The sequence below is a fragment of the Pelophylax lessonae genome (genome assembly GCF_965119305.1).
Source record: "Pelophylax lessonae genome assembly, chromosome: 5".
Classification (NCBI taxonomy): domain Eukaryota; kingdom Metazoa; phylum Chordata; class Amphibia; order Anura; family Ranidae; genus Pelophylax; species Pelophylax lessonae.
In genome coordinates this window covers 335,876,407-335,897,850 of record NC_138772.1, presented here as the reverse complement: position 1 = coordinate 335,897,850, position 21,444 = coordinate 335,876,407, and the positions used below count along the sequence as shown (strand labels likewise).

General features: G+C 41.3%; 1 protein-coding gene across 1 annotated transcript in view; it reads right to left on the bottom strand.

Moving 5' to 3' along the window:
- The window catches only part of HIVEP1 (HIVEP zinc finger 1), a 205,497-nt gene that overhangs the window by 15,975 nt on the left and 168,078 nt on the right, over positions 1 to 21,444 (bottom strand). Inside the window, exon 7 of the mRNA XM_082259257.1 lies at positions 20,386 to 20,487. Coding sequence (XP_082115383.1) covers positions 20,386 to 20,487 — 102 coding nt within the window. The remainder of the gene's footprint in view (positions 1 to 20,385; positions 20,488 to 21,444) is intronic.

Below are 21,444 nucleotides of genomic sequence, written 5' to 3'. Positions count from 1 at the left end.
CGGGGGCACCCAAGACAAGTCACAGCTCCCTGTGTCTATTCAGACATGGAGCCCTGACCTGGTCCCACCCCCTCTCTTCCCTGATTGGTTAGCTGACTTTAATTGAGAGCAGCAGGAGCCAATGGTGCCGCTGCTGTGCCTCAGCCAATCAGGAGGGAGAATCAAAGACGGCTGAGACACTCGTGGACATCGTTGGACAGAGAGGGACCTCAGGAAAGTTTAAGGGGGGGGGGCTGCTGCACACAGAAGGCTTATTATCTTAATGCATAAAATGTTTACTAATAGGTACTGATGCTTTACCTATCATCAAAACAGCGAAATGATGAGATCTAATCAGTCTTCACAACATAAACTACTATACGTGATTATACCCGGGACAGTTGAGCATCGGTGAAAATATTACCAAGAAAAAATCCTAGTTTAAAATGTTAACACAACTATACAAATAACATTACGATTCAAAATGATTTTTTGAACTTGCTACCTACCTGAGTTATGTATACAGAATGGCACTAAGCAAATCGCCTTTGACAAATCCTGCCCTCCCAATTGCTTCTGCTCCCCTGAAGCAGAGCAGCTGCCTGTGTTTGTGGACAAAACTAATCTTACAAAATAACTCCCTCTTTGATCCACGGCACAGAGTAAAACTAAATAGGCCTTTGGTTCTGGGTGACTGGCAGGAGACAGAAGCTCAATGCACATCCCTTTCAAGTCAGCTTTCAGATTGTACATATTCCTTGTCATCCCAGGCTTCAATCCCACAGGGAAAGGACTTGCTTCCTTCGGTGAATCAAGCATGAAAAGTAAACATGAAAGACACTACCTCTTTAAGTCACCTATCACCTTGTCGCCTGCAAACCAATTTCTCATGTTGCACAAGTTAACAATAAAGGAGACGTTTTTAGCTAGATCAACTAATGAAAAACAAATTGCCTGAAGCCTGTAACGTCATGTTTTGTCATGAATGGCAGATTAGAGAGCTGCCCATTAAAAGGATATTCAGATATATTGGGAATAGTAATTTGTGGTTATGGATTAACTTTAAAGAATTTCCCAGTAGGCATAAAAATATGAATAAAAGCTTCTGATGACAATGCTAGCTAGTGTCAGCTTTAGTATATTTCACATGGGGCTGTATTTAGAGATTCTACTCTTCCAAGCATATAAAGGATGATGTCCTTTTGTCCAGGTCGTGTAACCATTGGAAATCAGAATGCACTACTGATATCAGCATTCTGTCTACTGGATGTGGAGCCATGGGACAACACAATCTAACAACCAAAAGCCTGTTTAAAACCACTTGCGACCACCTAACTTGGAAAATACGTCATTACTTTGATGTTATATCTGCAGCTAGATGCCACAGTGTAATTTTCTTCTCTCAGGCGCAGGTCTTTCTGGATCGCTTCTAGAAGTGGTAGAAGGGGTCTTCGCTTCTAAAAGTGATCCAGAAAAACAGGCACCTGTGAGTGAGGTCACCCCCTCCCCTCCCGCTGCTTTCTGGTGGTTCCCAGGCTTACCTGGCCAATCGGTAGCCCTGGGAACCGATCCGGTGCTGGCGGCGGCTGGGCATAGAGATTAATGAAGGAAAGATGGCCTCCGCTCATCAATATGGCCTAGGAGGACCGGAGCCATGTCAGGACGTCACTTCTGGTTCCGGTTCCATGTAAACAAGGTCATTTTTTTTTGTTTTGATCTTTTTGCTTTTAAGGGTAGAGGAGAGATTTGTAGTCTTGTCATAAAGAAGACCTGTCATGCTGCAAGAGATGTTTACATCCTTGCGATAGCAATAAAGTGATCAAAATTTTTTTTTTAAAGTGACAGTGCAAAAAAATGAAATAAAATAAATACAGTAAACCCCCCTCCATTGCGGGGGTTACGTTCCGGACCCAGCCGCGAAAAGTGAAAATCCGCGAAATAGAAAAACCCTATTAACCACTTGCCGACTGCCTAACGCCGATCTACGTCGGCAGTCAGCCCCTCACAGGCAAAGTGACGTAGGGCTACGTCACTAGCTTGTGAGGGTCTAGGGAGCGAGCGCGCGCCCCCGGAGGCGCGCTCCCGCGTGGTCACGGACCCCCCCGCGCGTGTGACCGGCGGACCCGATGTCCGCCGGTCACTCGGCGATCGGCGGGGGAGAGGGAGAATGTCAGGCAGCTTGTGTAAATAAGCTGCCTGTCATTCTCCTTGCTGTTAGGATACTGATCACTCGGATCTAGTATGTAGATCCGTTGATCAGTGTCCATACAGCTCAAGCCCCAGCCAATCACAGTAGAAAGCACGCCCCTAGGGACACACACAGCCCCTCCCTCCCAAATAAAGTTAACCCCTTCACTACCAGTGTATTTTTACAGTAACAGTGCATATATATAGCACTGATTACTGTAGAAATGTCACAGGTAACCCCAAAAGTGTCAAAAATGTCAGTCAAGGGTCCGATCTGTCCGCCCCAATGTCGCAGTACCGCAAAAAAAATCGCAGATCGCCGCCATTACACGTTAAAAAAAAAAAACAACAAAAATGACAGAAATCTTTCCCTTTGTTAGTAAACGCGATAACTTTTGCGCAAACCAATCAAAATACGCTTTTTGCGATTTTTTTTACCAAACATAGGTAGCATAAAACAAATTGGCCGAAAAAGTAAAAAAATGTTGATTTTTAAATTTTTTTTTGGGGAATTTCATATAAAAAAATGTGAAAAATATTGCTATTTTTGCAAAATTGACGCTCTTTTTTTGTTTATAGCGCGTGATCAAAAAATCGCACAGGTGGTCAAATACCACCAAAAGAAAGCTCTGTTTGTGGGAAAAAAAGGACGCCAAATTCGTTTAGGTACAGCGTCGCACGACCGCGCAATTGTCCGTTAAAGTCACGCAGCGCCGAATCGCAAAATACCCCCTGGTCGGAATGGGGGTAAAATCTTCCGGGGCTTAAGTGGTTAAAATGCATTGTAGGCATGTTTTTTTTACTGTCACTGTACGTGTAAAAGCATTTTAAGGTCTTTAAACACACTTTTAAAACAATAGAAACTCATTTAAACACATAAAAGATACTGAGAGACATAGCAAGAGCTATGGAAAACACAAAAATATTTCATTTTTAATGATTTATATAGTAAAATAACATTACAAAAAAAACCGCAATATACCGGGACCGCAAAAACTGAACCGCGATGGAGCGGGGGTTTACTGTACATTTAAAAAAGTGCCCCATCCTGGCATGCTCATGCAGTGGTGAGCACATACATAAGTCATGCCGACATATGTAAACTGTGTTCACACCACACATGTAAGGTATCGCCGCGAACATCAAAGCAAGAGGAATAATTCTAGCACTGGACTGCCTCGATAACTCTAAACTGGTAATCTGTGGAAATGCTTAAAGCTTCATATATGGAGATTTTGAAGTACAGTAGTTTGGCGCCATTCCACGAGTGCGCACAATTTTAAAGCATGACATGTTAAGTATTCATTTAATTGGCATAACATTATCTTTCCTATTTTACAAAAATGGGTGACATATTGTGTTTTTTTTATTCATTTAGGTGTATTTTTTTCCCTCCAAAAAATTAAGTTTGAAAAATCGCCTCGCTAAAATCGTGTGACATTAAAAATTGTAATGACTGCCACTTTTGTCTAGGATCTCTGCTAAAAAAATATATATATATTTAATGTTCGGGATTCTAAGTAATTTTCTAGCAAAAAATATAGATTTTTACTTGTAAACAAGAAATGTCAGAAAAAGGCCTGGTCAGCAAATGGTTAAAAAGATCTTCATGTTACATAGATCTACAGCCTTGAGACTTCTCCTAATATATCTGACATTCCACTCTATTATGCTGTGTCACTTTTTTTTTTTTTTTGGAAAATATTCTATTTTTTGATATTTTTAATGCTTACATAAAATTTCACATTTTCTGTTTTCAAAACATTATATATACAAAAATGTCTAGACCAGTGTTTATCAACTGGGGTGCCATGCCATTTTGATTCCCCAGGGGTGCTACAAGCATGTCTGCCCTGGGTTAGCTTATGAGCTTTATAAAATGTCTCTTTCCAAATAATTGCACATCATAAAGTGGTATATTTTAGCCGAGTTAAAAGCAGAATTTCAGCTATCACTTTTTACCCATAGTGGAAAGGTCTGTCAGGCATTTGTTGCTTTCTGTGTTCCCACTGGGGCATTTTTTCCTCTTATTTCGTGTCTCAGTGACAACATTACCACTGGGTCAGGAAACTAGGGAAATCTTCCCACCAGCATAACAGACAGAGGTTCAGACCTTTTTCTGACTGTTCAAACCCAAAATTATTTTTTTTTTTTATCATTTCCAGATCAATAATTTATCATCTATATTGTTTTACCTGAATATAATAATAAAAAATAAAAAAAGGGGGTAATCTTTATAGTATTAGCCCAAAAAAATCATGTTTATACCCTGAAGATGAGGAAAAGAAAGGAAAAAAAATGACAAATGAAGCATTAACTATCCATTTCCAAGTAAAACACAAACGACTCATTAGGCATCCCATCACCCTCCCGAAACCTTTATCTAAGAAAAGTGTTAATCTTATGTGTAGTCTGGGTTGTCATTTTGCTCCTGTGTAAACTGCCCTCTATCATTTGCTTTCTTTTAACTTATTCAGCTTAAGTGACCTCATTCCACTCTTTAGCAAACAAAGGCACAACCTCTGACCCCGGGAAGCCCATTGGTACTAATTACAGCTTAATCTCCTTGAACTCACAGTACATTCAGAGGTGACATGCCAATGACAATGACAGAAAGACTCTCTCTCCTCCCGTGTTTGCATTTATAAAATAAAACAAAACTAAATCTATATTCCTGCAAATGTTCCAAATTTAAAAAGCTGTTGATCTGGCAAGCTTAATTCTCCCGGAAATGTTTTCTGCAGATGAGAACTCCCCAAAGTCCCTTGCGATTGCTTTTATGAGACCTTATACAGAACACATCTTTGCTGTGTCAATGGAGAAACTGGAAGAATGGAAAATAATCTCATTATTTTTTTTCTGCAATTAGGTTAATCCATTAAAGATATGCACATTATCTGTGCCTACAATGCAGTTACCCCGTGGCAAATTTGGTGTATAGTAACTACATACACAGTCTAATTTCCAAATCACATCCTGGTAGTTTGCAGTGCAAATCACAATGTGTAGACATTTATGGGTTTCTAAATGTCATCATTCTTTTGGAAGGCTCTAGAGGTGCTGGATCAGTCTATGTTTGGGGACACTTTAACCAGCCCAGTAGATTGTTCTAAAATGTTACATTCGGAGGGTGAAATCTGTGGTAGTTCTCAGACGGACATTAGATGATCATTGTCCAATCTCAAATTCATGATCAATAATGCTATGTATGTCTTTGATGTACCACAGATGCTGAAGCAAGGATGTGTTTAGGCGTTCAAAAGCTACAAAAAAAAAAAAAAAAAAAACGTTACTTACTGCTAACAAACCTTATCACAACCCATACATGCTTCATAAACTTTCTCTATTTAAATTCAATTTCTAAGAATATAGTAACATAGGAACTGCCATTGCCATATATATATATTTTTTTTTAGCAAGACATGGGTACAGCCATATGGACCCATACATCTATGCAGAGGATCTCTTGTTTTTGTGCCTGGGTAATGACAGGCCTTCCTTCAGTGAAGCCCAAGAGGCGCTGAGGCTGTACAGACCTTCCCACACATGCCTGAGGTTCTACGGATCTTCCTGCAGGTTATCTGCATCCAGAGCTGTGCATCTGTCCCTTAATGGATGTTGTACACACTGGTGTGTCTGCTGGAAGATCCATACAGCCGCTGCATCTCTCAGGCTGTAACTGATTTTGACAGGCTGGCTTCATGCGACTGCACAAAACACCCGTCATTCCTCAGATGCTTAAACACAACCTTTTGATTGGTGGTATGGTCTATGCACCCGTGTAAGGCTATTCTCAATGCTTATGATCCTAATTTTAATACAAGGTAACTCATTGACCCGGAACAGGCATGTGAATGTGCTCTAAGAACACCAGATATACACATACCTGTTCCAATTCGGTAACTCTCTAAATAGTGAATAAAAGAGAAAGATTACAGCCCCGAAGGTTCCAAACTGAGAAAGTCGGCAAATATGACAGCTTTCAAAATTGTATTTTGTCAAAGTCCATTCAAGATGTTCATACACAGACCAACAGCAGCAAGCGATGAGACCAGATAAAGCACTCCTTGCAATGAATACCACCATTCATGGAGCATGAAGCACTACTAACATGGTAGATAACTTCTATCTTGGTGGCTACTGATCATTCTTTTAAGGCTGTGAAAAGACTAAATATAAAGCCTTTATTAGTGATGACGACCATACACAAAAAATTAACTAGACTCCATCTTCAGACCATTCATTTCAACAAAAATTTTTCTATGACATTATATGTACATTTAAGGCATGTTATACATGCTTTTTATGTGTGAGAGTCTCCTATGTGTAGACACCCAAAAGCCTTGAGACTGCTGCCATCATGGATGTGATATTGACAGCTCTAGCAGATTCAGGGCTGTCACTGAAGTGACACTCTATAGCAGTGATGTTGAACCTTAGTACCCCAGATGTTTTGGAACTACATTTCCCATAATGCTCATGCACTCAGCAGTGTAGTAGAGCACCATAGGAAATGTAGTTCTAAAATATCTGGGATGCCAAGGTTTGCCATCACTGCTCTATAGTATTTACTTTAGATCATCCACAGTAGCTACCTAAAAGGTTATGTAGAGAGGTTAGGGGCAAAGATGCTAGGCCAGCACAGACAGTAATTAGAAAATATCAGAAAAGAAGAGAGCTATGACATGCAAGGGGGGAGGGGTTGTGCTTGGAAATTGACTCTCTTTGAGTAGTCAGATTTGCTAGCAAGTTCAAAGGCACATTACATGTGATTTATTAATTTATGAAAAGCAAAAGCATTTTAACCACTTGCCGACCATCCGCGGGCACATATACCGCAACAGGTCGGCTCTATTGCGCGAAAACGACATCCCTGTACGTCATTTCGTGCAATAGCCAGTGGGGGCACGTGCTGATTGGCCAGAGGGGGAACCAATCAGCAGGTCCAGCGAACGCAATGTCCTTCAGACACCAACGATCACTCCCCATACACACCGGTCTGCCTATGTAAAAAAGGCAGACCGCCATTCTGTCAGGAACATAAATCTCTAGGTTCATTTTGTTAGTAGGCATCCCCTAGGGACACACTTAACCCTTTGTCCCCCCTGGTGTTAACCCCTTCCCTGCCAGTGTCATTAGTACAGTAACAGTGCATATTTTTAGCAGCGATTACTGTAGTAATGTCACTGGTCCCCTCAAGAGTGTCAGTTATGTGTCCGATCTGTCTGCCGCAATGTCGCAGTCCTGCTAAAAATTGCTGATCATCGCCATTAGTAGTAAAAAAAAAAATAAATAAATAAAAATGCCATAAATCTATCCCCTAGCTTGTAAATAGGATAACTTTTGCGCAAACCAATCAATATGCACTTATTGGGATTTTGTTTACTAAAAATATGTGGCAGAATACATATTGGCCTAAAATGATGAATAAAAATTGATTTTTTATTTTTTTTTTTTATTGGCTGTGTTTTATAGCAGAAAGTGAAAAATATTGTTTTTTTTCCCCCGAATTGTCGTTTTTTTTCTTGTTTATAGAGCTAAGAATTAAAACTGCCGAGGTGATCAAATACCCAAAAAAAAGCTCCATTTGTGGGAAAAAAGGACATCAATTTTTTTTTTTTTGGGGTACAGCGTCGCACGACCACGTAATTGTCAGGTAAAGTAACGCAGTGCCGTATCGCAAAAAAATGGCCTAGTCATTAAGGGGGGTAAAACCTTCCAGTCCAGTAGTGGTTAAATATCAGATTTTCTGTGCTTGTACCTGAAAATTTTGTAAGCGTGTAACAGGGCCCCTTTCACAAAGACGAGACCCTGAAAGAATTCTCTCTGTACCTGAAATGTACATGTACTATTGTGTTATTGTGCAAAAGCCTCTAAATTACAGCCCATGATGCAATATAGGGGAGCTGTAATTTACTGCTAGGACTTTATCAGAAGAAATGTACAGAACACTGGAGGAATATATCCTGCTAGATTTCTTGAAACATCACCAGTCTCCTCAGGTTCATCAATTGGATTCTTTGCATTCTATAGTGAAGACTGTTTTATGACCATGCAACAGTCTGGTACTATGTACTGTATGCATACCTTAGGGCTGAACTCCAGGTTAACTGCCAAGTATGCAGATGAAATAAATATATTGGAGCAGTTTAACCTACCAAAAGATCTGTATTTTTGCTCATCCACTACTGAGATTTACACTGCTCTGCCACACAACACAACTCTGGCAGGGAAGGAGACCGGATTTTTCTCTTCTTCAGCAAGTTACAATTAGGGGTCCTGTCCATCCACGATAAAAGAAGAAGAGGTAGACTAATAAGATAATTTGCTATCAGCATGTTCCTTCTTAGCACATGCAGAACTAGTCGACTGGCTCCTTGTTTTCCTTATCCTTCTCCCACTGTAAACTTTGTGGTACAGAGACTGCAAGCTGCTGATTCCAAGTCAAATTCAGGTACTTATAATGCTTGCATTTAACAAATATACATTTAATAATATATTTGTGAATACAGAGTTGCATTAATATTTAAGCCCAACTCTGGGAAACTTAAAAAAATCTCCCTTGTAGTGGGGCTGCATTGCATTGCAAGGGTTAATCTTACACATAGGTCTAAGGGACATAGAAAAGATTATTTAATTACCCAATCAACGGTGCCAGGACTGGTCCCAATAGTGTCTTCTCCCCCATGCTCCAGAGGTCTAAGGTCTTGATATCAACAAAGCTGAAGACAGTACATTGCTGAAGTATAAAGCCAGCTGTATATGGATCGATATTTGGCCAGTTCAGCAGGGACCGGCCAAGATTCGATCCATCTATGGGCAGGCTGATCGACTTGGGTACAACTAGCCTGTCTGATTTTTATTACATGCCCCCCCCCCCCGCTGGCCGGAGTGTTGATGGGGGAATCTAGCAATTTTCTTTCCTTTCACGTGTGCAAATGCGTACTGATGTAGAAATCCTAACTTACTGGCCCCAGGTCTGGAACACAGAGTAATCGACCGATATCGTTTTTCTACCTCCAATACTGTTTTTTTGGTCATCGGATATCGGTATTGGCCGATATTTTCGGACATTACATTTTTTTTTTTAATGTCTACAGGTACTGTGGTGGAGGGATCCGGGGGTCTAAAAGACGCCAAACCCCTTCTCTGCACTTAAAAGCATTCAAAACGCCAAGTTTGGCTGTTTTGAATGCTGTAAATTTTTGAAGTTGGCGCCGCCAGTACCCGGAAGTGATGTTGTGTCAGGACATCACTTCCGGGTACTTGGCGGCGCCAAATTCAAAGAAATGGAGACCCGGTCAGATGGCGGCGTTGAAGGTAGGATGCCTTGGTCTCCCGGAGGGACAGGAGACTCGGGCGAGCCGCAGAAGGCGGCGGGAAGGGGGGTGTCCCCTCCCGCTCCTTGGATTGACAGCCGAGCGGCTTCTCATCGGTTGTCATTACAAGACAGCCGACCGTCGGCTATGGACACCGGTACCGGGGTGATGCCTCTAGCTGCAGGCATCACCCCGGTACATGCACTTTCCCGAAATATTGGCAATATCAGTAAATCAAAAGGCCTATTCCGATATATCGGGGAAAGTGCATATCGGCCCCTCGATAGATCGATCTCTAATATTTACCCAAAACATATAGAATTCCCCTGATTTGCTATTAGATGAAGAAAAAAAAAAAAGAACAGATTATACTACGATGATGATTGTACAATTTATAAAGATTACATTTATCAAAAACTTAACCTAAGTGGAACTGTCATTTCCAAGTAACAATATTCTAGTACACTAAATAGATGTAATAAGGACATGGATTTTCACCACATTCCTGCCAATATTTAGGCACTTAAAAAGTGCCCTGCAGGAAAGAAGGAAAAGCCTTTGAAGCACATACATATATTTTTGATCTGACATAGTTCAAAAAAGCACATGGCTACATTTGATCAAAACTCAGGATACAAGTGGAAACCAGCCTAACAGTGGAAATAGCAGGTTTTAATGGGATTGAACATTTAAGCCTGAACCTTGGTTCCTAAATTTAAACATACTAAGAACAATGCTATAGTTCTGTCAGGTATCTACGGCTGTGTTAGACACAGACATTTAAAAATGAGAATAGGGTTTCCACTACATATCAACTATTGCCAATGAGTTATCTCTTGTGCTTTTCATTAATATTCACAGCACACGCTACTGTGGAGCACTGTATTAATTATCTCATAAACTAACTGGACCATCTAGTGAACGTCTGTCGCTGGGCACCAGTTTTGAGTCTCCTAATTGAATTACCCTGGTTATGTTTCAGTGCTAAATTATCACTTTTTCTGCACTGCTGCTCTCTATAAAGCAACAAAGCTAAATTCTAGACATACAGGTAGTTAACCACAGACAATTATGTTATACAGTGCCACTGTAATGCTGCAAAATCAGATTAATATATGGTTTACTTAAGAAACAGCCACAATGGTAAATACTGAGGTATTTTACAAAAATAAAAAAAATAGCTTTCTGGGTTGAACATGCTCAATCCAAAAACAGTTTTTTAAAATAAAGAACACATTACCCAATGGTATTCTGTCCGGGGAGAGTATACCATGACCCTCTTTTGTTGTGCAGTTTTTGTTTCTGTTATATATGGTTTTACCTTCTTCTGGCCCTGCAGAGTCCAGCTGTGGGGAACACTGTTGGGTTCTCTAACATTTCAATGTCCACAAGTCCACTAAATGGTTGTACTGTTTTGTATTCTTGTATCTTGAAAATTTTCTAATAAAACGTATAATGGGAAAAAGTAAAGAACACACTCAAATTTTTCATGTGTGTGTGTGTTAGGACACCGTGATCTATGTGCATTTCTGGCTAATAGTGCCACCTGCTGGGAGTATCTGAAAAAAAGTAGATCGGTATTTTCTATATCGAAGGAAGAAAGCAAATGATTTGCAGGATACCACAAACAAAATTAGCTACAATACATAGTAGTAATTTTTAAATACAAATAGTAAAGCTGTTATATTTACAGCTATGACAGATAAACATAGGGAGAGAGATAGATTGGCTAGCACAGATAGAAAGCTTCTTTTCTGCATGTAGCGATATGACCAGGTCTGTCAGATGACGGGGTGCACTGGACAGCACCTTAAGAGCCGGTTCACACTGGGGCGGCAAGACTCTGTATTACTTGGGGGGCGACTTGTGCATTCCTATGCACCACGACTTCGGAGCGACTTGCATGGACTTCACATAATGGAAGTCTATGCAAGTCGCTCCGAGGTCGCCCCGAAGTAGTACAGGATCCTTTTTCTAAGTCGGAGCGACTTGTGTCGCTCCTATTAGAACGGCTCCTGTAGCAGTCAATGGACCGCGAGGGAGCGCGACTTGTCGCGCTAGTGTGAATCGAGTCTTATCGGTAGAAAAAGGACACATTTATATTAAGACACACAACACAATTGTTATTTTAGGAAAGTGGAAGCAAGACTAAGACTATGAAAATAAAGATTGTTTTACATGTTTGGTTGACTAAATATCTTTTTTTTTTGTTTTTTCCGTTGAGATTTAACATGTGCACCGGTCCCCGCTCCTCTATTCTGACAGCTAACAGGTGATCTTCCCCCCTCCCCCCACTAACTGTCACAGTCTGCAACAAAATGTTCTGTGAATGGGAAAACTAGAAGGTCTGATAGCCTTTGAAGCTTGTAGTCCAGAACTACCATAGCGCTGTTGAGTGTTGTGGTATTACATTCATGCTTTTTTGTAAAGGTGAACTTGTCCTTTAAGTGAGCATACTACTGGTAGCAATTTTTAATGCATGTGAAAAAGAAGCAGACTCAGATGCTCTAGACCCAGGGTCTTCAAACTATGGCCCTCCAGTTCAAGAACTACAATTCCCCTCATGCCTAGTCATGTCTGTGAAAGTCAGAGTTTTACAATGCCTCATGGGATGTGTAGTTCTGTAACAGCTGGAGGGCCGTAGTTTGAGGATCCCTGCTCTAGACTGAAGATGCACTACTGCCTTTACTGAGGATCTAAGAATATAAAACACAGATTGACCTATAAATGATTAGCTGGTAAACAGTTCCACATCCGGTTAAAAGATCAAACCACTTGGTAAATTGGGCCTGGGATGAACACCATGAAACAGGATACCCATAGTTACATTTTGTCATGCTAAATGGTTCACCTGGCCTGACAGTTTAACTCACATATTAACATTCCTCACATTGCAACCATGTATTTTGGTGACAAAAGTGTAAGATGTCCAGCCATGGGGATGAATCTGAACACAAAAGGTGAGAGCACAAAACTATTTACTAATGCCTTAATGATGACAACCCTAAACAAAAAGAACATGGTAACAACAGCCAGGCTATTGAGCTTCAGCCACATACATACACCCCCCCCCCAAAAAAAAAAATGCTAGGCACATTTTTAAAGGGGATGTGTTGTGTATTTTCCATAAGCATATATTGTGAGTTATTGCAGTATTCGCTTGAATTGGAAGAGAGTGCAAGAAAAAATACATTCCACATTAATAATTACGCTACTAAATTATGCAGGCCATACACATAGCAAATGTCTTTCCTTCAACCACAGGCAGTGCTGACAGAGGAATCCCTCCTGCCGAGTCATTATATTTTCCCAGCAGGTCATCCCCACCAGGAGAAGACAGTGAATATTGCATGCAAAATCTGGCAGATTCGTTCTACCCAAGTTGATCGATCGATTAACTTGGTACATTCAGCCTGCCCATGGTTAAACTTGAACCATCTATGGCCAGCCTTAGTGTGTGCTGTAAATTGCCTTCAGCACTGCTCCTGTCTCTTCTTGATGGAGGCTGCAATTTTGTTGAAGCTCAGAGCCCCTAAACAGCATCTTTAGTCTGTCAGCAGATTGGCCTCTACAAATTCAGCACAGTGGCTAAAATTAGAGTAACTGAGCATGTGCAGAGCAGGGTGAGACAGTGTATTACTGGATTTTTAACAGTATAGGCACTTATTTTAAAATTTTTTACATGGTTATACCTGCATTTGGAGCCAGCCCTTAGTAATCAAGCGGGACTTAATTTTCTGACTGAAGTTCCACTTTAAGGGCTCATTCTCACCAGAGAGCAGTGCTGATCGCACAGCTCCTGGTGTGCGCTGGCAGGAACAGTACTGATTCGCCAGTCCCAAAGTGACATTTCAGAACATTCTATTTACAATAGTTTGCATTGCAACACACTGGGCTGGGAAAAAAAGCAACTTTTTTCCTGAGTGCACACCACTTCAACAATGTGCAAGAATCAGGGTGCCCGCTCTAGTGCCTACACTCTCAAAACACATGTCAGCTATTGCAGCCCCTGTAAACTGCTCACTGCAATTAGGTTTCTAGTAAACCCCTTGCATTCTACAATTTAACGGGATTGTAAAGGCAGAAGGCTTTTTTTTATCCTATCGCATTCTATGCATTAAGATATAAAACCCTCTATGTGTAGCAGCTCGCTTCAGCCCCCCCCGCCCAATACTGACCTGAGCCCGTCTTTATCCAGCAATGTTGCAGGAGTGCCTAAGCTGACTGGGACTTCCCTCCTCATTGGCTCAGATAGCCACACGGGGCGATTGGCTCCCGCTGCTGTCAATTAAAATCATTCAACCAATCAGGGGAGAGGGGGGGCGGGGCCGGGTCATGCCTCTGTGTCTGAATTGATACGAAGCTGTGACTCGGCTCGGGTGCCCCCATAGAAAGCTGCTTGCTGTGGAAGCACTCAACAGGAGCGAGGGGCCAGGAGAGTCGAAAGCCTGTCAGAACATCTTTATTATAGACCTGTGTAACTCAAATCACAGTTTGTCAAACCGGAGTTTAATTCTTAAAAGGTCAAAACCACTATTTTACAGGAAATTTAATTTCCAACATCTTCAAACAAAACGGAACAAGTACAAAATACTTTTACAAGATACAATGAAAAGTAATTTTTGTCTCTAATTGCTGTTACCTGCACCTAAATCCCACTTCATAAGCCTTGTATAAGCCCCCATTCACATTGGCCCGATTTGACATGCGATTTGACAGGTCAAACCGCATGTCAAATCACAGCCTATAGCTGACAATAGGAGCGTCCTAATCGGTGCAAAGCCAACTTTGCAGTGCCGCACCGATTTCCAAAAGTTGTTCCTGCACTACTTTTGCCAACTTGGGGGCAACTTCAATAGACATCTGCGCCCCCGAAGTCGGACTTAAATGCGGCTTTGAAATCATGTGAGTTCAGGTGAAGATGCACGATTTCAAAGCAGTGAAACTAGGGCTAACTGCTGCAGGACTAATGTTCCTTTTCATACCTTATGGAACAGACCAGGCAAAGCTTGAACACATTGCTGATTAGATTATAGAACAGGCCTGAGATCTGCACAGTTACTTCAGTGTGACATTCTAAGGTGAAGTTTACACCTTAAGGTTGAGCTGCGTTTTTTTCTGCCCCCCCAACACCCCCCTAAACTGCAAATGCAGCTGTATGATGGTATACACGTCATGGTCAAAAATCATCCTCCCTGTCACGTATGGCAGGCAGTATAGTCTTACAAACGTAACCCATTAAAGTGAATTGGGCCACACCAAAACTGCCCTGCAAATGTGTGCAATGCCCATGGTTGAGGCACAGTGGTGTGTTTTTTTTTTTTTTTTTTTAGGTTAAAACAGGCAGTGAGAAGGTACATATTTAGCAATTTACCAGAATGCTCTTCAGAGGGCTGCTGCAAGCCCTAGTAGTTTTTTTTTTATAGCTAACCATTGCAGCTGCCTGTTGCAATTTCCATGCAGGAGCTGCTCTGACTGGCTCTTTAGAAAGAGAATGTATTCCCAAGGTGCGTTTAATAAACCCTGCACAGCAGTTCTTGGGTCAATTAAACTATACAGATGTCCTGGAGGGCTAAAGAAACCATGTCAGCAAAAAAGCAGCTAAAAGCAGAAATAATTAAATATTTAAAGCATTTCCTTTTTATAAATACTTTTTTATTGACCTGCAATGTGCCTCTGAAATTGCTAGCAATTTTGACTAGCTTAGGAATAGTGATGGGCTCAGGTGTTCCGGACCGTAGTCCCAACCCACCTGAGCAATCCTGCCTGGAGGCCGACACTGCACACCGCCAATCATAGGCAGTGAGGTATTTCGCGGTCTGTGCAGCTGTGGACCGGGACATGCATCACTGCCTATGATTGGCATTCAGTGTCCCCTTCCTGGCGGGATTGCTCAGATGGGTTGGGATTGCGATTCGGAACACGCCTGAGCCCATCACTTTTTAGGACGAGTTGATTACCTAGCACAGCCCCTCTATTCTTGCATATCATAGCCCTTTACCATTCTGTGAGTTTCTAATTACTGTCGGAGTTGGTTTAGTACTCCACTCGTCGCTACATAACCTTTTGTTGTAGCAGCCAGAGGAATACTATACAGTGTCACTTGAGTGACAGATCAGAGTTTCCTGGGGCTGCTAAAATAACATTCAAGATAGCAGCACACAGCCAGGGATAAACAACGTTTACACAACATAGGCTATTGCAGGTAAACAAGATACCTAAAACATAATACAGTGATCAGTAAATTATCTGTATACTGTATATAGTGACATTGTGACAGGGAGTAAAAGGGTTAACTGGGGGGTGATCAGGGGGTTAAATATGTGCCTATGTGTACTGGTGTCAGTGTAGTGCTTGTGTACTCACAGTTGATGCTCTGTTCTCTCACGCTGGAACTGAAAAGGGCTCCAAGAGAGAAGATCGCATAATTTTCTGTGCCCATGTTTACATTACAGAGGCACAGGACATTCTGCAATTGGTCAGAATCCCGGTCACCAGGTCCAGGCCAAAAATCGTTAGCCTGGACCGGATTACTGACCGGTTCTGAACTGAATCAGCACATCACAGGGACGGCGGGCGCGCGCGCTCCCTAGCCTCGTGCGCTACCAACATACAGTTACGTCGGTGCGCGCGCCTAAAACCACCTTGCCGCAGTAAAATATTGGTGGGTGGTCGCCAACTGGTTAAGCTGTTTAAATAATATAGAAGGTTCAGAAGTAGTTAAGAGTCTGAACTCTATTTTGTCATATAAAACAAGCATTTTCCCCAAAATGATCTGAGTTTCTACACGAGCATGTCATGAATCACAGTGTGTATGTACATAATTTGCCAGTACTCTGACCAAAAATGTCAAGTATGTGAATTTATCAAGTTCATCTTCTGCTTACTGACAGATTCATATGTACGATTTCGTACTTAAAGGATACCTATGCTGAGAGAAATACAGCAACAGTTTCAGAAGCAGAGGATAATGATGGCAACCTTTATATGTCTCTCAGCACAATTTGCAATAAGCCCCAAAAAGCATATTTACTGGTTAAAAAATCAAATAAAACACATACTACTATTCTAAAAGGTAATGTTAAGTAGCTTTATACAGCTTTTCTTTTCTTTAAAGTAGAACTATAGGTAATACGTTTTTCATTTTAGATAGAGTAAAGGAGGGTCATAACCTGCCAGTTTATTTTTTTGCCATCTGTATCCCATTGGGGAGATTTTCCTTCACTTCCTGTCCTATAGACAAAACAGGAAGTGAGAGGAAATCCCTGCAAATTAACCAGTTCCTGGACTACCCACCACATATATACTGCGGCAGGACGGCCCACGCTGCACAAAATCACATATGTGTACCTAATTTTGTGCGTGCGATCAAGGGGGGGTGCCCGCACCGCCGGAGCGCCGCTCCCGCTGTGATTAAACATCGCTGATCGTTCGGAGGAAAGGCAGAATGGCTGTTCTGCTAGGGAGTAAAAGAAAGATGTTGTGTTTTAACTAAGCTCCCACCCACAGCTTGAAAGCACTATATACTGCGGCGGTCAGCCCCTGCCAGGCAGAGTGACGTAGGGGTACGTCACTCGCCTGTCACTGACTTGTGAGCCGATTGCGGGCGGGCTCGCGCCCGCCCCGTTCACTGACAAGTCAGTGCGTGTGACCGGCGGACCCGATCGTCCGCCGGTCACTCACGATCGCTACGGTGAAGGGAGAAAGTCAGGCGGCTAATGTAAACAAGTCAGACGGTTCTACTATGTAGGACCGTTGATCTCTGTTTTTACACCAATAGCCATGTCCCTTTACAGTTAGAATCACGCCCCTAGGACACACTTAACCCCTCCCTCTCCAATATAGTTAACCCCTTCCCTGCCAGTGTCATTTTTGCAGTAACAGTGCATATGTATAGCACTGATTACTGCAGTAATGTCACTGGTAACCCCAAAAGTGTCAAAAATGTCAGTCAAGGGTCCGATCTGTCCGCCACAATGTCGCAGTACCGCAAAAAAAATCGCAGATCGCTGCTATTACGCGTTAAAAAAAAAAAAACACCAAAAATGACAAAAATCTTTCCCTTTGTTAGTAAACGCGATAACTTTTGCGCAAACCAATCAAAATACGCTTTTTGCGATTTTTTTTTTACCAAACATATGTAGCATAAAACAAATTGGCCGAAAATGTTAAAAAAACTTTGATTTTTAATTTTTTTTGGGGGGGAATTTCATATAAAAAAATGTGAAAAATTTTGTTATTTTTGCAAAATTGACGCTCTTTTATTGTTTATAGCACATGATCAAAAAAATCGCACAGGTGATCAAATACCACCAAAAGAAAGCTCTGTTTGTGGGAAAAAAAGGACGTAAAATTCGGTTTAGGTAGAGTGTCGCACGACCGCGCAATTGTCCGTTAAAGTCACGCAGTAAAAAAAAAATCGCAAAAAACCCCCTGGTCAGGAAGGGGGTAAAATCTTCCGGGGCTTAAGTGGTTAAACCCCTTCATTGCCCCTGGTGTTAACCCCTTCCTTACCAGTGTCATTTATACAGTAACAGTGCATTTATTTTAGCACTGATCACCGTATTGGTGTCACTGCTCCCCAAAAAGTGTCACTTAGTGTCAGATTTGTCCGCCGAAATTTGGCAGTCCCACTAAAAATCGCTGATTGCCGCCATTACTAGTAAAAACATAAAAAAAACGTGGTTTTTTTTTTTTTTTTTATATAGCGCAAAAAATAAAACCGGCAGAGGTGATCGAATACCACCAATAGAAAGCTATATTTGTGGGGGAAAAAAAGACAGCAATTTTATTTGGGTACAGTGTCGCTTATTTTCACTTTCAATGATAATGGTAAACAGGACAAACAGAGAGGGTGAATCTCCCTAGCGGGTGCAGAGACAGCGATAAAAATTTCCTGGTGTTCTAATTCCTATCCACTGCATCCAAAACTAAGCAAAAAGTTTTGCCCCTAGTTATACTTTAAAATTGTGAGGACTAATTAAAATATTTTTTTTAAAAAAACTATTATTTTTAAAAGTTAAGCAAATATGAAATATTGCAAATATTATGTTGTATTCTATCCAGCCAGCAAGATGATCACTATCATTAGTATCACTAATTTGTCTTAAAAAAAGCCTGTATACTTAAAGCAGAGCTCCTTCCAAAAGGGGAACCGCCACTTGTCTGCCTCCTCCTCACCTCCGCTGCCATATTTGGCACCTTTTGGGGGAAGCAGGTATCTTGTTTTGACAGGTACCCCGCTCCCAGTTCTTCACGGTTAAGGTCAGGACTCTGCAGGCCAGTCAAGTTCCTCCACCCCAAACTCATTCACCTATGTCTTTTTGGACCTACCTTTGTGCACTGGTCCAAATCATTTGGTGGAAGGGGAGTATGGTGTGGGGTTGTTTTTCAGGGGTTGGGCTTGGCCTCTTAGTTCCAGTGAAGGAAACTCTTAAGGCGTCAGCATACCAAGACATTTTCATGCCCCCAACTTTGTGGGAACAGTTTGGGGATGGCCTCTTCCTGTTCCAACATGACTGTGCACCAGTGCACAAAGCAAGGTCCATAAAGACATGGATGAGTGAGTTTGTGGTGGAGGAACTTGACTGGCCTGCACAGAGTCCTGAGTCCTGACCTCAACCCCAATAGAACACCTTTGGGATACATTAGAGCAGAGACTGCGAGACAGGCCTTCTTGTCCAACAGCAGTGCCTGACCTCTCAAATGCGCTTCTGGAAGAATGGTCAAACATTCCCATAGAAAATATCCTAAACCTTGATGACAGCCTTCCCAGAAAAGATGCCATAAATTTCATGTGTGTGTAAAGGCGGGCATACCAATACTTTTGACAATATAGTGTACGAACAAAGCATATCCCTCTATAGTGTGTACTTGTCTTATTTAAGATCACCAAGTGTTACTTTTGTCTTCTACTTTGTTCCTCTGCTATCAGTATAAATCACTTCTGATAATGTTTCCTTACACCAAGAGAAAAAAGGTGACAGGGGAGGGATCTCAAGCTGACTGACAGCCCTCAGCTTTGTTCCTATGAGCTGTGTGGAGGGGGTTGTGTCTCGTCTCATCTCTGCAATCAGCTGTCAAAGCTCTCCTTACTGAGCTCTGCAGAGTGTAAATTCAGCTCTCCGTCCCCTGTCTTCTGAACTCTCAGACAAGCTTATAAATGCAGCACTTTGAATGGATGTAGAGAAGAGAGGGCTGCAGATAATCAGGTAGAACTTATGTAGCAAGATTGGTTTCATTTCTGTGTATCACCTGAGGCCAGTCACTTCACTGGGTATATGTAAGGGTTTACAAGCATTTTAGATCCCTAGTATGTGTGCACATGGCTCTTTTATCAAGCACAATGCAAAGTATCTTAACAGGAGCATATTCATGTGGTTTACAACTGCAATAAGCAGAACAGCTGGGCGCATCTTCATGTAGTTGGGGCTTGACCATCTTTCCCTATCCTGACATAAGATCAATAACAGCTAACTATCTATTAAACGTTTTTGATTTTTCTCTTCCTTTAGTCTAGCACCACACATACTTTTGTCCTTTTGCTGTTATTAAGGTTATTTCATTGTCCTTGTACCATAAGAATTAAATATGAAATTTTAAAATCAAAGCCAAGTTAAAAAAAATGCTGTATATGAAATACAACATAAAATAGTGTCACTATCTTCCTTCACAACAGATGTTAATCTGTTTCTCAGACTGTCTTTTTATTCTCTAATAGTGTGAAGTAATGAGTCATGTAGAAGAAGACGGAATTAATAATTCATTGATAAGCTTTTGGCCCAAGGTTTTGTTTTTATCAATGAAAGGGTGTCAGCTTGTACGCTATCAGTTGGAATTTCATAAGCAAAACCAAAATTGCTTCAGGGTATTTAGAGAATAAATAGATAAACTAACTTACCAGAATCATCTGTATCTTGATCATCTACTGGCCCAACTACTATTCCCATATCCATACACTTCTTGCTGTGAGCCTTGGATTTCATGTGCTTTGTCAAATTGCCTAAAAAACACATATCAGAATTATTGTAAAGCTGAACTCCAGAAATGGTTTATTTTGCATATTTACATTGGGCTAGTCTGGCACAATGTAAAAATTCATATGTGATACCCGGCTGGCTTTGGAGAAGAGTAGCCTAAGCTACCACAGTGATGGCCATGATCCTCTGGGTGCTGTGCTGAATGGCATACTAAACATAAGGGGTTGCTGACTCAGTATAGTTGCAATTTGGAGGGCATCATGCATTTTTCACGATGAATAAAAAGCACTCTCTGGTTGGACAAGGTGGAGATCATGACTTTACTACCCTTCTTCTCAATCTCCTCCAATCAAAGAATTGTTTGCATCCATTAGGAAAAATGCAAGGCGTTCTGTGAATGACAGCGGTGCCAAGCAAGCAACCCCCTGTGGTACTATGCAGAAGGCATGGGCTACTACAATGATCCACAGCTTTCACAGAGGCAGATTGGGTATTAAATATGCATACTTGCATTGTGCAAAGCTGGCCCAATGCAAGTAAGTAAAATATATCATGCCTGGAGTTCAGCTTTTAGTGAATACATTAATGTGATACCAAAAATATCGCACTCTCAAATTATATAGATTTATAAGAAGCATGTATTATAATGCACTCTAAAATTACATTAAATAAAACTGGTGGGGTATAGCCTAAAGATTGAATCAGAAATTCAGTTAAAAGCTGATTTTGAATTGGTCAGTGAGAATTACTTTCAGTATGAGATTATTTCTATCTCATGCAGCCTAAGTTCACACTGGATGCGGTATAATTTTCATGTGGTTTGGAATGCGAATGTGCGGTGTGATTTGTGCATGACAGCTGTAAATGTAATGCAATTTTAATAGTCTGTGGAGCTTAGGATCCTTTTTTAACCACATTAGAATTGCACCGCATAGATGTGAATGGCCTTCAAAAAAACAATGTTTCACTTGACATATGAA